Genomic DNA, 14,798 nt, shown 5'->3' on the forward strand with positions numbered 1-14,798 from the left:
GTTTAACTGAACAGCTGCTCTCTTGGAAGCTCATAACACAATGGAGGAACCTACTATCCATATATCTGAAAACCTCAATGTTATTTAAACAAGCAATATCTATATCCATTCATGTAATTGTACACACCAACATGACCTACATGTTTCTATACAAAAGAAGTTGCACATGTACCCAACCACATTTTCTAAACCCGAATATACTTTTTGAATGCATTTGATGTCCAACGACCCATAACCTGAATTACTTCAGAAGAAATTCCCCGCATCGCCAAGAAACCCAATAAGTCAACAACCTTTCTTAATACTGCAGTAAACTGATACCCAGTGAGAGGTTTTCCATTACAATGGATACACACATAACTGGCGCTAGCTGGTCTAACCAGCAGGAACTCTCTCATGTTCCAAACTGGACATACCAAGGTGCCAGGTATTTGCGGAATATGTATTGTTGTACCGTGCCCTCTTTGATCAGTTTTGGAATATCTTAAAGAGACAAACATATCCGAATCTTTGCCTGTGACCAATTTTACGTCGGTGAAAATTAAAGGCCGATGCGCTGCATGTATGATACTATAAACTAATTTACAGGCCAAAAAATGCCAAGCAATATACAGCCCTGAACAAAAAATGTCATACCTAGATGAACAAATATGTGCCAATTGTGTGTGTATTTGCATCAGAATATAAGAGTGATTGGGGATCTAGAATGTAGAATCTGGTTGTCCACACAATCTCTTTATGCCTTCTAAGGCTTTTCTTACAATGAAAACGAAGTTTGGTATTCCCATCCCCGTAGTCTATGCTTATAGCTTCGTGGAAACAATAAATTAGGGGATAACTGGAAAGCTAATAGTGTATTATTAAAACAGAAAAAAAATCACAGCACACTACTAATATTAAGGTGATGAATTAGTCTCCAGCTGCCATCTTTCTTTGGTACCAAGCCTATTGGTGATAACCTTAAATTTGGTAATGGACGACCAACAACAGGACCAGCGATTCTACCTAACTGTTCTTTTAAAACTTTTTGAAAAGCGAAAACTTCATTATCCTGGATAGATAATAAATTATTACAAATAGCTGCGGTTCTCAATCCATCATAATGTAAATAAAACCCGTTAGTAAAACCCTCCACTAATTCTTTAACAATTACACGATATGGGTGACTTTCAAGTAAATGATTTAGCGTGTTTGCGTTTATTGGGATAGAACCTCGGTGCTGTAGATCGAACTGCTCGTCTCCCAAAGAACCTGGAATTCATGCCCGTTATGAAGACAATAAATTCATTTGTCCATTGTTCAATATCATTTATTTTGGTGATGGATGCTTTGTTTTGCATCGCCAAACGACCATCCCGTAAGGAAATGCATTTTTCAAGATCGTCAAAGGGCATGGAGTTGGATAAAAGTAAATTTAAATCTATAAATTCACCATTAATTATATTTTGTCTTATTGTATGGGAGATATTAATTCCCAAATCCTTGGTAATACTGGCAACTTGTACAACATTACTATTTATATTCATTTTTATACTATCAATCTGACTTGCATAATTAAATATACCAGTAGCAGGAGCCAGTGACAAAGATTCTACAATCTGCGGCATTAATTGTTGGGCAACTTTTGCCAGTTGCTCTTCAGTCAGATCTAAAGTTGGCTGTTGTGATGTCCCTGGCTCGGCCGTTGTAGTCGCGTGTGCTGGCGGCTTTGGTGCTCGTGTACGTTCTCCCCTGGACAAAGCCTTTCCCTTTTTTCCTTTAATTCCTTTTGGCATCTTAAGATAAACACTTTGATAAAAAGATATTGTTCTCTGTGTATTACCGACAATAGTTTAAAACGCTGTTGTTGAATAATTATAATAATGTTAAAGTTTACTGTTGACTTAAAAGAAACCGATCCACGTTGTAACACTGTTCTTCATTTTAAGAAATAATGTACTTGTTTTCACCGATCCACACTGTTTTTGAAATAACATCGTTGTTCTTTTCTCTAAAAAGAATCTGATTCACTGTTAAAAGTTCAAACATGGTAAACATTACATACAATGTCCTTTAAAAGTTGCTAAAATGTTCTTTCTTTAACAAAGAAGCTGATCCAATAGCAGCAAAATTATTTTGTTTATAATAAATATTTCAAAATAGATTTTGTTTTATATATATTAATGTAATCGACTAGCCGGCAAGGCTTGAAACGTTTTATTTTAAAACTTAGATACCTGGAGCCAATTTCACTCAACATCGTAAGCTACGTTTTGCACGTAAACGTAAATTTACGATATTTAGTGAAATAGGCCCCAGTACCTAAATTATGTCACGCAGTTATATGACGTCACTTATAACAATGAATGCTAAGTAGCACTACTAAACCCAATACATTTAATTGTTAGGGGCCATTCAAATATTACGTAACGCTTGGGGTGGGGGGTGGGGTGGGGGGGTGTAAGTCCAAACGTTATGTGGCGTTACAAGGGGTGGGGGTATATTGAACAGCCTTACGTAATACAATTTTGTTTTCTCTTAAATGTGCCATGCCATGACAACAATATATAGTGTAGGTTTTTAGAGGTAAATGTAAACCCAAAACAAATATAAATCAAGCTGAAATACTTTAATACACCAGACATTTTAATATTGTATTTGTTTTCCCAAGGAGTGAAAACCCACGGGTTTTTTTTTCCATCGTACTGCAATACGTCACTTTAATGACGTCATCGTAGTACACATGGGTATAAAAAAAAACATTGCCACGTTGCTTTGTCTGTTGGGGGGGGGGGGGGGGGAATCTCCGAGCTTTAAGTAATTTGTTTTTTGTGTGTTTTTTTTTTTTTTGGGGGGGGGGGTATGGTCTAGCCTTACGGGACGTTACAAGGGGATGGGTGGGTGTCTAATTTTGACCAAAATTGCGTTACGTAATATTTGAACGGCCCCTTACAACATACAACATCAATTACAATTAAAAGTCTCTAACAATTTAATTTATAAAACATTATAACCTTGTTACTTTGATAACTTGATTTAATAGAAAGATTAAATCTTATTATTAAAAACAGAAAAAAATCACAGCACACTATTAATATTAAGACTTGTTCCCATCCACCTTATCTTACACACACGTACACACTCGTTTGAAATTCAATGACCTACCTTACAAGTAATAAAACATATTTTAAAAGAATTTCGTAAGATTAATACACAAGGCGTAAAAGGTTTTGTGAAATAACCTAATTGGAGTAATACGAAAGGCATTTCTATGGTGGGTTTTTTTGTTTTATCAATTACCAATAAGGATGTTATAGTTTGGTAGTGTCCAACCATGCTGGACGAGTGCCACCGGTGGGACAGGCTATGCTAGCCTTTCACGAATACCTAATATCATCACTGGTATGACCGTGATCCACGAGTGCATGTAATCACAGCTGTACAGGGGCGTAGCGTGATCTGTGTCGTGAACATATTGTGATTAATTCTATGGTGTGAGACCTAACTGTGTTTCGCAAGTGTTACGCTAAAACGGTATTATGACTGGTAGCTAGTCGATACTATGGCGTGAGTTTTGAGTTGAATAAAACCTAAGAATAGGTCCTTTATTCTCTTTTCATTACAATTTATTCAACACAAATTATCAAAATGAATCGGTTCTTAAAGCCATCACGGCTTGACTTGGGTTCCAGTTCGACAACAGCTGCAAAAGAATGGAAGCACTGGCATAGAACTGTCTCGAACTTTATTGAGGAGTGTGGGGAAGAAGCGCCCGACAAATTCCGAACTCTGATTAACTATGTATCGCCTAACGTCTACGATTACATCGAAGACTGTCACAATTATGAATCCGCCGTTGAAATATTACATAATCTGTATGTTAAAGCACCTAATGAGGTGTTTGCTCGACATTTATTAGCGACACGGTGTCAGCAACCTGGTGAGTCCATTCACGAATTTTTACACGAACTACGAAAATTAAGCAAAGATTGTAATCTAAAGGCCGTTACAGCAGAACAACACAGGGAGTTACTGTTGCGTGATTCATTCATCAATGGTCTTTTGTCTCCACTAATACGACAGCGTCTACTGGAAAATAAAACTCTTGATTTACAAACAGCTTATGATCAAGCAAAGTCCTTAGATTTAGCCCAAACGAATTCTGAAGCCTATACTTTATCAAGTGGGAACTCGGCTGCAACAATTACTACTCCACCACCCAATTCCATTAATAATGAGGATCAGCACACATCAGAGGAAACAGAACATTACGCTCATGCTGCCACGTATAAAAGGTGTTATTTTTGTGGTGGTTCCGTCCATAACAGACGAATGTGTCCAGCCCGCGAAGCATTGTGTAATAAATGTAACAAGAAAGGTCACTTTGCAAAGGTTTGCAAGTCTAAAGGTAATCCTAGTCACACAAGTACAACTGCTGCCCTCTTCTCACCAACAATATGTGCCATGAATGCATACCCATCTAGCCTCTCGCATGCTGTGATAAATGTACACATAAATGGATGTAGCTTATCTGCACTTGTAGATTCATATAGTTCTGACAGTTTCATTAGTGAGAAAGCTGCCAATAAGTTAAAACTGGAGGTCCGTGCGTCAAACCAGAATATTTATATGGCACAAACCACTATGAACACTAAAATATCTGGGTACTGCGTTACTGACATTATTCACAATGGTCAGCACTATACAGGTACCCGTCTTGCTCTCCTGAAGGATCTGTGCAGTGATGTCATCCTCGGTTATGATTTTCAGAAGCAACATAGTCGTTTGACTTTTGAACTGGGAGGATCTGGACCTGAACTTAACGTTAACTCGACTTCAACGTGTGCACTTTCGGCTGCCACAGTTGATGAACCATCACTGTTTGATAACCTCCTGCCAAATGCCAAGCCTATTGCGACAAAATCGCGATACTTCAATAAGGATGACAGAGATTTCATTCAGTCGGAAGTGGATCGTCTTACACCAGAGGATATTATCGAACCCAGCACATCCCCATGGAGGGCACAAGTAGTTGTTTTGAAGAATTCAGAGAAAGGTTAGAAAAGACTGTGCATAGACTACTCCCAAACAATCAATCTGTACACTAAACTTGATTCATATCCTCTACCACGTATTGAGGAGATGATCAACAAACTCGCTAACTACAGAGTATTCACAAGATTTGATTTGAAGAGCGCATATCACCAAATCCCAATAAAAGCATCAGACAAGAAGTACACAGGCTTTGAAGCAAATGGAAAGTTGTATCAATTCTGTCGCATTCCATTTGGCGTAACAAATGGTGTTGCCGTATTCCAAAGGCAAATGGACAAACTTGTAGTTGAGGAAGGTCTGAAAGATACGTTTCCCTATCTTGATGATATTACGATTGCCGGTCGTAATCAGAGTGAGCATGACATCAACCTTAAGGCTTTCCTGGATATGGTTGAACGTAGGAAATTGACTCTTAATGACTCAAAATCGATCATATCAACCAGAGCTATCAAGATACTTGGATACTTGATTGAAGAAGGACCAATCAAGCCTGACCCAGAAAGACTTTTCCTCTTCAGGAATTTCCACCACCAAAGAATCTCTCCTCTCTCCGTAGAGCATTTGGCATGTTTGCATATTATGCGAAATGGATTCCGGATTTCTCAAAAAGGATTCAACCACTGATTAATGCTAAAATCTTTCCACTGGATTCATCAGCTCTTGCAGCCTTTAATAACACGAAGAAGGAACTTGAAACTGCTACTCTTCACTCGATTGATGAAAATCTTACGTTTGTTGTAGAGTGTGATGCGTCTGAGGTTGCTATTTCGGCCACACTGAACCAGGGTGGGAGACGCCGTCGCATATATTTCCAGGACATTACAGAATAGTGAGTTGCGCTATCCAGCTGTGGAGAAGGACGCCACTGCTATTACTGAAGCTGTACGTAAATGGAGCCACTTCCTGATGCGTCGTCCATTCACTTTGATTACTGATCAGCGTTCTGTAGCTTTCATGCTTGACAATCGTAGACGTACCAAAGTGAAGAACAACAAGATACAGGGATGGAGACTGGAATTATCCTCATTCAGTTATTCAATAAAGTACAGGCCTGGAAAGGACAATGTAGCTCCTGATACCTTCACCCGTGCATTTTGTGCCTCGGCTACCACTTCATCAAATCTCTCTGATATTCATATCCAGTTATGCCATCCAGGTGTTACTCGTTTGTTGCATTTCGTCCGCTCCAAAAATCTCCCATACTCCACAGATGATGTCAGAAGAGTTTGTGCTTCGTGTAAAATATGTGCGGAGTTGAAGCCACAATTCTTTCGTCCACCTACAGCTACCCCTAGCAAGGCTACGCAGCCGATGGAAAGACTCAGTGTTGACTTTAAAGGACCACTTCCCTCTTCGACACGTAATACGTACATACTTACCATTATTGATGAATATTCGCGATTCCCGTTTGCTTTTCCATGTCCAAACGTGAACACGGCAACCATCATTCAGTGTTTCAATCAGTTATTTGCACTGTGTGGTACACCAAACTTTATCCACTCAGATCGCGGTGCATCGTTCATGTCCCAAGAGCTCAAGACCTATCTTTCTGAAAAGGGTATTGCTACAAGCAGAACCACACCTTATCATCCCAATGGAAATGGCCAGGTAGAGAGATTCAATGGAATTATTTGGAAAAGTATTCGCTTGGGACTTAAGTCACACAATTTGCCTGATTCCAACTGGGAAGTCATGGTGCCGGAAGCTCTGCACTCGATACGCTCACTTCTGTCTACATCTACTAACACAACTCCCCATGAGAGATTCTTCAAGTTTCAGCGTCGCTCACCCAGTGGAACATCATTACCGTCATGGCTGAGTGTTCCAGGCAAAGTCATGCTACGTAGGTTTGTTAGACACACAAAAATGATGCCCTAGTGGATCAAGTTGAGCTAACAGATGCTAATATGACATATGCACACATACCACATCCAGATGGTCGTGAATCAACCGTCTCACTCCGAGATTTGGCTCCTTGTCCTGACGACTCTGCGTCACCAGATCTCAGAACTGCAACTGACACCACTACTGAAGCTGACACTACTGCTAATGCCTCTACAGAAACTTTACAAACTGATGAGCCAAGCTGTGGAATCGAAACGTCTGTGTCCCCTCGAAGATCTACTCGTGAATCGAAGCCACCTATGCGTTATGACTGGTGAACGTTTTCTAGCGCGGTAGAATGTCGTGAACATATTGTGAGTAATTCTATGGTGTGAGACCTAACTGTGTTTCGCAAATGTTACGCTAAAACGGTATTATCACTGGTAGCTAGTCGATACTATGGCGTGAGTTTTGAGTAGAATAAAACCTAAGAATAGGTCCGTTATTTTATTTTCATTACAATCTGCACCTGGGGGGGGGGGGGGGGGGGGGGTCGAATATGAACCAAGTGGACCTTTTTCTATTTTGTTTTTGCACCACCAGAAACTCCATATGTATTATGTTTTAGTTCTGAAAGCGGACCATTTGCTTCAGCGGGGGGGGGGGGGGGGGGGGTCGTCCGAACCCCCCTAGCCTATGTCCCTGCTGTACTTATTCTAATGAGCTGTCCGGTGCTACGTTTGATTTAGTAAACTAGTCTGGGAGTGGCAGACCTCGTTGTGGCGGTGCAAGAGAGATGAGATGTCTAGTAATGGATCTCCTCTGGAGTGAGGTACTAGATAGAGATTCAAAGAATGAATCATATATTTAAAAAATATAGCTATAGAAATACTTCGACAATGTCCCAGGGAGTGTTTGGTGCCAACTGAATGTCATATGTCATTTGGGCATAAATACACATACAAATGTTTTACTGTTATTGTTGCTGTTGATGGTGGTGTTATATGTTTGTTTGTTGTTTTTTCTTGTTTGTTGTTTATAATGTGCGACGTTTTTATATTATGGGGTAATTTTTAAATCGCCTCAACTGTCGAGATGACCAATTTTAAAACACCGCCTATATATATATATATATATATATATATAATGATAATTTACCACGATGGTTGTTATTTTCTATTTAGTAAATCTGTAGCGTGCTTTCATTTCATTCTCTCAATGATAGCACTTATTTCCGTATGTGTTTCAGTTGTTACTTTCAACGAATTCCAAATTTGATCCCCCCCCCCCCCCAACAACAAAAAAACATGTCAGATACATTCACTTTATGAATTACTGGATAATACCACTGTGAAAGAATCGAGGTAAATACCTGTACCGATTTGACCAGCAAGCTCTGTATCCTATATTAAAAACTGTCTATTGTTTGTGTTTTAAAGTTACATTCTCTGGTTACCATATTATAACATCATGTAGGCTACAAATATGAAATACAAGCTCAAATGCACTTTTAAAAAAACTCGTGTGTGTTCGTTATGAACGGAGATCGTTAAAAGTATACGCTCGATTCGTCGCCTGTGCCGCCATAGCTCGGCAAAGCACAGACGACAGCCTGTTGTCAGTTTCAGTTAAAACTACATTCCCTGGAATAGTTTTATTATTTAAGCATTTAGGATAGATGATCCAGTTCTGTTTGGTACATGAAAGGTCCACCACATCGCTATAGTTTCGCAATGCTCGCTTATCTACATTATCTAGGTCAACTACAAACTCAATGGCCAGCTTTGATTTTCTTCATTTAGCGGAACGCCAGTAGAACTGAGACTTTACTTGATTTGCGCAGTCGCTGAGCTTCTCACGTGATTTTGAACAAATTTAACTGTCTTGATTAAGGGGTCGTCTCATATCGCCAAAACATATTTATATCCAGAGGTATGGTACAACACCTTTCCAGGGGTCGGTGGGGAATTTGCCTTGAAATTTTGACAGTGGCCAGCGGTTGGCATATGCGTTACATGTAAGGGGGTGTTAATAATTACGTAACGCTCAGGGGTAGAGGAAGAGAGTGTTGTGTTCGATCTACATTTATCAAGACTATATGCTATTTCTATTCATGACTTAGACCTAAAAAGGTGGGGGGGGGGGGGGTGATAATGCGCGGTCGGGTCTAGAATAAATCCCAACCGGCGGGCTCGTTCCAGCCAGTGCGCCATGACTGGTATATCAAAGCCCGTGGTATGTGATATCCTGTCTGTGGGATGGTACATATAAACGATCCCTAGATAAAAAATGAAAAATAATCAAAAGGCGCATGTGCAGGGATTTCAGCGGGGTTGGGGTTATAGACTGTGTTGAGCGAAGTTTATATATGGGCGGTATATTTCAATTTTTTTTTTAATTTTAGCTTGGGCAGGTAAGGGTTTCAACGCCCAATACCCGCCCCCTGCATATGCACCCGTTTCCTCTTAAATCAATATGCTTTAACATTGATGTCGTTTTACTTTACCCTTTCCAAATGAAAGAATATTTATTTCAATTTGTCGATTTTAACACACGTAAAATTAAGAAATGAAAAGATTCATTGTCTACGTTAGTATATTTTATTTTAAAAATATAAACATGATCAATGTGTTACTAGTATACAAACTAAACTTTGAAAGTTCTACTAACACTTTATAAAATATTAATTCTGAAATATGAAGGTACGATTGTCGATAATACGTTGTCAAGATCAAACCGGTTTTAACGAAAGACCGTATCCTCAACCGAACGTTCTTCGTACAGCGCTGTTGAGTGTCACCCTAGTACGTTTGCTTAATGTTTGCATTTACCATAGTTTGACACCCAATAGCCGATGTCTTTTTTGTGCTGGGGTGTCGTTAAACATCTATTCTATTCTATTCTGTTCTCCGTTTTTAAAGTAACTGGAACACTGGAGGAAAAAATAATGAGTTGAAATGTACACACATATATATCTATTGTCACAATATGTTGATTATGGTATTTGGAGGTGAAGGCGCGGCTATTGGGGGTAGCAGAAGGCCCTTGTATACAATAAAAAAAATCATGGATAGGAGACAGGGAAACATCTTTTACAACAGGGAAAATTCAGGGAAAATATGAAAATTCTGTGGGTACCCTGTTAACCCCTGTCAAAATTATATAACAAGCAGACAGCACTGTTTACAGGTCGGTATGTTTTCATTTTTCATAATTCTGGACAAAATATATATTCTAAGTTTTAAAAGATGAAACAACAAGCATTTTGAGAGTACTGTTAAAATAATACATGTCCCCTACCGGGCCCAATTTTTTTTTGTATCTCCTAAATTCAAGGGCCGTAACTCTGAAAAGTGGGTAAATCACCATGTAACTTCAACGTGATCTGTAAAGCTATATAGGGTGTATACTACCAAATCAAATCCCATAGACGACAATAGTAACATATGTGACTAAAACTCCTACCTGCAGCGTAACAATCAACATAAATGCCACGGATATAAATACTACCACCCCTCACACTTAAATCATCATGAAAGTCAAACTTGATCTGTAACAGTATGTGATAAACATATACACAAAACTAAATATCTAAAGGTCTTCTGAAACAAAGTCCGGAAAAGCAACTTTTCACATCTCCTAAGTTCAAGGGCCATTATTCCGTCAAAAATTAGTAAATCGTCATGAAAGTCAAACTTTACATGTAATGGTACATGATGGAGCAAAATTTCAGCTCAATATCTCAAAGCCTTCTGAAGAAAAAAGCAGGGAGGGGACTAATAAAAAGTACCTTTTGTCAAATATATCATATACAAAAATTACCGTTGTATGTGTTATATTTATTGTGTACGAAGTCAAAACAAGGGTGCGCAAAGTGACTGTCGTCGACCTTAGATTAGCGATCGCTAGTGCCATGGGTCAGACCAGCTTTATTAGTGCTAAAAGACGAGGCTGCCTGCATTGTGCTTGCATACACGGCGTGCCAGACGTGGGGTGGGAGTGGGATGAGGTTGTACAATGCCGGCAACTTTATAAACCATCGGGAAAAAGGTTTTCCAAGTCATCGGCAATACTGTTTAGCTCAGACACTCTTAATCCACGAAGTAGTTCATCTTTGGTTGCCCGTTTTCCCATCTTGGACCTCCAGCAGGACAGCATGCTGTGTATCTTCAGTTCCAGATTCTTTTCATGTCCACATTCGCACTTGTCAGTGTCTTTCTTTTCTAATCCCAAATTGAACGCCAGCATCTGCCATTCATTACCAAGATTCGTAGAAAGAAAAATGAATATTCGTTGAAGTTCGTCTACAAAAAAAAAAATAGTTATACATGTAAAGCACTTTAAATATTGGATTGTTATTTTTTACTCACCAATAAAATATTTAAAGTAACACAACATTTCATCAAATGTATACAACCCGACATCCATTATCCAATATCGCACTGCAGCAATCATGGCAATAGTCTAGTCCAGAGACTGATTTATTATTTATTATTGTACGGCATGCAGTAGGTTTTATTATAATCTCAAACATAGAGTCCACACTTAGTTGATTTTCATTAAAATAGTAACAATCAATATCATCACACATTCAGTCTGATATACTGACTTCGATGGCTTAGACGTTAAGCTAATGGTTTTAAGTCTGGTAAGTACTGGGTTCGCATTCCGGTACAGGCGAGTGAGTTACAACAACTTAATAGGGAGATCTAAGATCACAAAACCATCTTCTCTGACTACTAGTAACCATTAACAACTAACCTGATCTGAATAGATAGCCTGAAAGGTTGAGGTGTATATCCACAGCATGCCTGAATCTTAACTGGCGTTAAGTGATACTCGCGCAAGGCTTTTGGACTGGTATGCATATTCAACAATAGATAATGCACATTATTGCTTAATATCAACAAGTATAATCATACAGTTAAATAATAAAACGGTTAAATGTGACGTCTATTATATATAATGGGCACAGCCATTTTGTACCATCCCAGTGAATACGCCCTCTGGCGAGCCATTGGTTACGTAATACTTAACGTGTCACGTCAGGAATTAGTCATAGAACTGAAGAAACGTACCTGATTTTTGCGGTTGCATCGCAATGTTCTGTAATAATATCCATCCAAGTAAGCCAGCAATAAGTATATATTATTTTTCAATAAGAAATAAACCACCATTGTCAAAGTGTTGAAATAACTGTATTATGTTTTGTCCATAAATTAACCCACGTACTGAAATAATAATCGGAGTGTTTTCTTGGTTAATTGGTATTTTCTTTCCGTGGCCCATACCGGTGGTTCCTGATTGGCAAGTGTATTTTTAGACGGTCCCCAATCAATGTGTCTAGACACACTAAAAATATGCTCAGTTAAGCTATAGCCACGGTTATTGTATCCTTAGATAGCTACATGCAATAGCTTTCCAGTGAGTATAAACACTTGACCCATAATGTATTCGTTAAGTACAAACACATTAGAAAAGAAACCCTACCCCTTACATTTCAAACAGATTTCTTCAAAAAGTCACGTTTCAAATTATGTGATATTAAAATTATGTATACTCTTCAAAAGAAGAAACGCAAAACCACATTGTCGTAACATTTGGAGAATTGATTTAATTATTGAATGGTGAGTCCGATAATTACCAAATGTTGCAGGATTGTTCACAATTCACTCTAGTCCATTGTGAGTAAGTGATAGGACACACCACCAAGGTCAAGGTCATCTGGAGTCAATACCGGGTGTGGCCTCCGCGTGTGTTGACAACTGCCTGGCACCGCCTGCCCATTGAAGCAACCAGAGTACGGATGACGTCCCGGGGGATGGTGGCCCACTCGGCCTGCAAGGCTGCTGCCAGCTCGGGCAGGGTCTGGGGCTGTGGTTGTCGCTGTCGGAGGCGTCGGTCCAACTCGTCCCATAGATGCTCAATTGGGTTCAAATCCGGTGATATCGATGGCCAAGGAAGGACATTAATGTTGTTGTTCTGTAGGAAAGCCGTTGTGAGACGTGCTGTGTGAGGCCTGGCGTTGTCATGTTGGAACACTGCGTTGGCGTTGGCCATAACTGGAACGATGTGTGGCCGGAGGATCTGGTCAATGTAGCCCTGTGCATTCAGGTTGCCCTGCACGTGGACCAGGTCAGTTCTGCCAGTGTGTGAGATGGCTGCCCACACCATGACACTACCCCCGCCGAATCTGTCCACTTCTTGCATGCAGTTTGCCGCATAACGTTCACCACGACGCCTATACACGCGACATCTTCCATCATGACGTCGGAGCAGAAATCGGGACTCGTCACTGAACCACACCTGTCTCCATCGCAGTTGAGGCCATTGTCCATGAATCTGGCACCACTGCAGTCGGGGTCGACGGTGTTGTGGTGTTAAGATGACACCTCGAACTGGATGTCTGGCACGAATTCCTACCTCACGTAGGCGGTTCCGTACGGTCTGGTCGGATATCCTGCGCAAACCTGGTATTGCTGCGGCTGTGGAGGTGGCAGTAGTCAATCGTTCCCGAAGGTGGCGTACCCGGATGTAGCGGTCCTGCCCGGGGGTAGTGACCCGTGGTCGACCGGATCTAGGGAGGTCACGTGTTGATCCATGTTGCTGGTAACGGTCCCACAGTCTGGAGATGGTGCTTGGGGACACATGGAATGCCCTGGCAACGGCCGTTCTGGATTCGCCTGCGTCTAGTCGGCCGATGGCATTGTTTCTCTGCGGTTCACTGAGACGTGACATGTCCTGGATTGTCAACTGTCGGCCAGATACAGAGGCCAGGTAAGCGAACACCCTGCACTTTTATACTGTCGGTGTTCATGTTGCACGTGCAGACAACGCACGTGCAGTGGTGACATGGTTTGCAGGTGGCTGCGTTTTTGCGAATATTCACATTTTGGAACTTTATTGTACAGTAGTAGCGTTTTATCGAATGTAACCGTGGGAATGTGTTTGGGACATGCAATGACCTTATATTCACAAAGCATGAACCGGTAGGAAACATAAAATCGGAGTTATAACCCATTTGTACCCTTTTGCGTTTCTTTTTTTGAAGAGTATATTTGTTGTCGATATATTAATATGTTTAGTTAGGCCACTGTGTCCACAGTAAAATGCATGTCTGTTTTGAAGGTATACATCGCAATGCAACGTGTTTTGACGTAATCATGTTTATGCATACCCATATGAGAACCGGCTAAAATATGCCATTTGTGTAATGTTCATGCACATGCATTGTCTGTAGTTCATTTTAGGTAAAGTTTGACATCACATAAGTGGTGCCCATTTATAAATCTTCATCACTGTCATGCATTTTTTAAATGCAAACACACTAGAAAAGAAACCCGACCCCTTAAATTTTAGATTTCTTTCAAAAGTCACGTTTCAAGTTATGTGATATCAAAATTATAAACACTTTGTCAACATATTAACATTTCCTGGTCAGGTCTGTATATACGACAAAATACATATATGTTTGAAAACCTACCTGTGTATGTAATACTGAAAATGTTGAGATAGCAACTGTACAGCATCATTTTAAATATTAATCAAATTGGCATGCTTTCACTTTGTTTATTTTATCTTAGATTGTGTCAGGAAAGAAAAATCGGAAAAGAAAGCGTGAAGAAGATATTCTTGGAAGTAATATTTTTTGTGTCATTCAAAAAGTAAGACATTAAATGAGTGGGAGTAGCCCACTAAAAGAGGTTAAAATGCAATGTTGCTCCTTAGTTGACACGATCAACTGGCACATCCTATATCTGGAGGGTGTCAGCTACAATACAAATACTACCCATATAAATTCCCCTTCCAGGTGACACCCCACCCCCATCCACGCTAAGACTATATGGCATGTTTTTCACATTTATGATCACTGAAATCAAACATTACTCATATTTTATTGTTTAGATTATCCATTTACGTACAACCGAGGTGTTCCTGGT

At 39.9% G+C, this 14,798-nt stretch overlaps 3 protein-coding genes across 3 annotated transcripts in view; 2 read left to right on the forward strand and 1 right to left on the reverse strand.

The window, feature by feature from the left end:
• Positions 1-3,627: 3,627 nt before the first annotated feature.
• On the forward strand, positions 3,628-5,040 carry LOC121381668. Its single transcript, XM_041511013.1, has one exon. The coding sequence runs from the start codon at positions 3,628-3,630 to the stop codon at positions 5,038-5,040; it is 1,413 nt and encodes a 470-aa protein (XP_041366947.1).
• An 81-nt stretch (positions 5,041-5,121) lies between these two features.
• LOC121381669 lies at positions 5,122-6,912 on the forward strand. Its single transcript, XM_041511014.1, has 2 exons — positions 5,122-5,591; positions 5,820-6,912. Exons 1-2 carry the CDS (start codon positions 5,122-5,124, stop codon positions 6,910-6,912), a joined length of 1,563 nt encoding a protein of 520 aa, XP_041366948.1.
• A 3,805-nt stretch (positions 6,913-10,717) lies between these two features.
• Positions 10,718-14,798, reverse strand: part of LOC121380403 — a 35,775-nt gene continuing 31,694 nt past the window's right edge. Inside the window, exon 4 of the mRNA XM_041509197.1 lies at positions 10,718-11,162. The gene's annotated coding sequence lies outside the window, so the exon portion shown is untranslated. The remainder of the gene's footprint in view (positions 11,163-14,798) is intronic.

This window comes from Gigantopelta aegis, chromosome 9 (assembly GCF_016097555.1).
Source record: "Gigantopelta aegis isolate Gae_Host chromosome 9, Gae_host_genome, whole genome shotgun sequence".
Classification (NCBI taxonomy): Eukaryota; Metazoa; Mollusca; class Gastropoda; order Neomphalida; family Peltospiridae; genus Gigantopelta; species Gigantopelta aegis.

What these genes read in the sequence shown, in the direction of transcription:
- LOC121381669 (XM_041511014.1), top strand. Translation starts at nt 5,122, where the DNA reads ATGATCAACAAACTCGCTAACTACAGAGTATTCACAAGATTTGATTTG. An exon ending in ATCTCTCCTCTCTCCGTAGA is followed by an intron (nt 5,592 to 5,819) that starts GCATTTGGCATG and finishes ACACTGAACCAG; the next exon opens with GGTGGGAGACGCCGTCGCAT.
- LOC121381668 (XM_041511013.1), top strand. Translation starts at nt 3,628, where the DNA reads ATGAATCGGTTCTTAAAGCCATCACGGCTTGACTTGGGTTCCAGTTCG.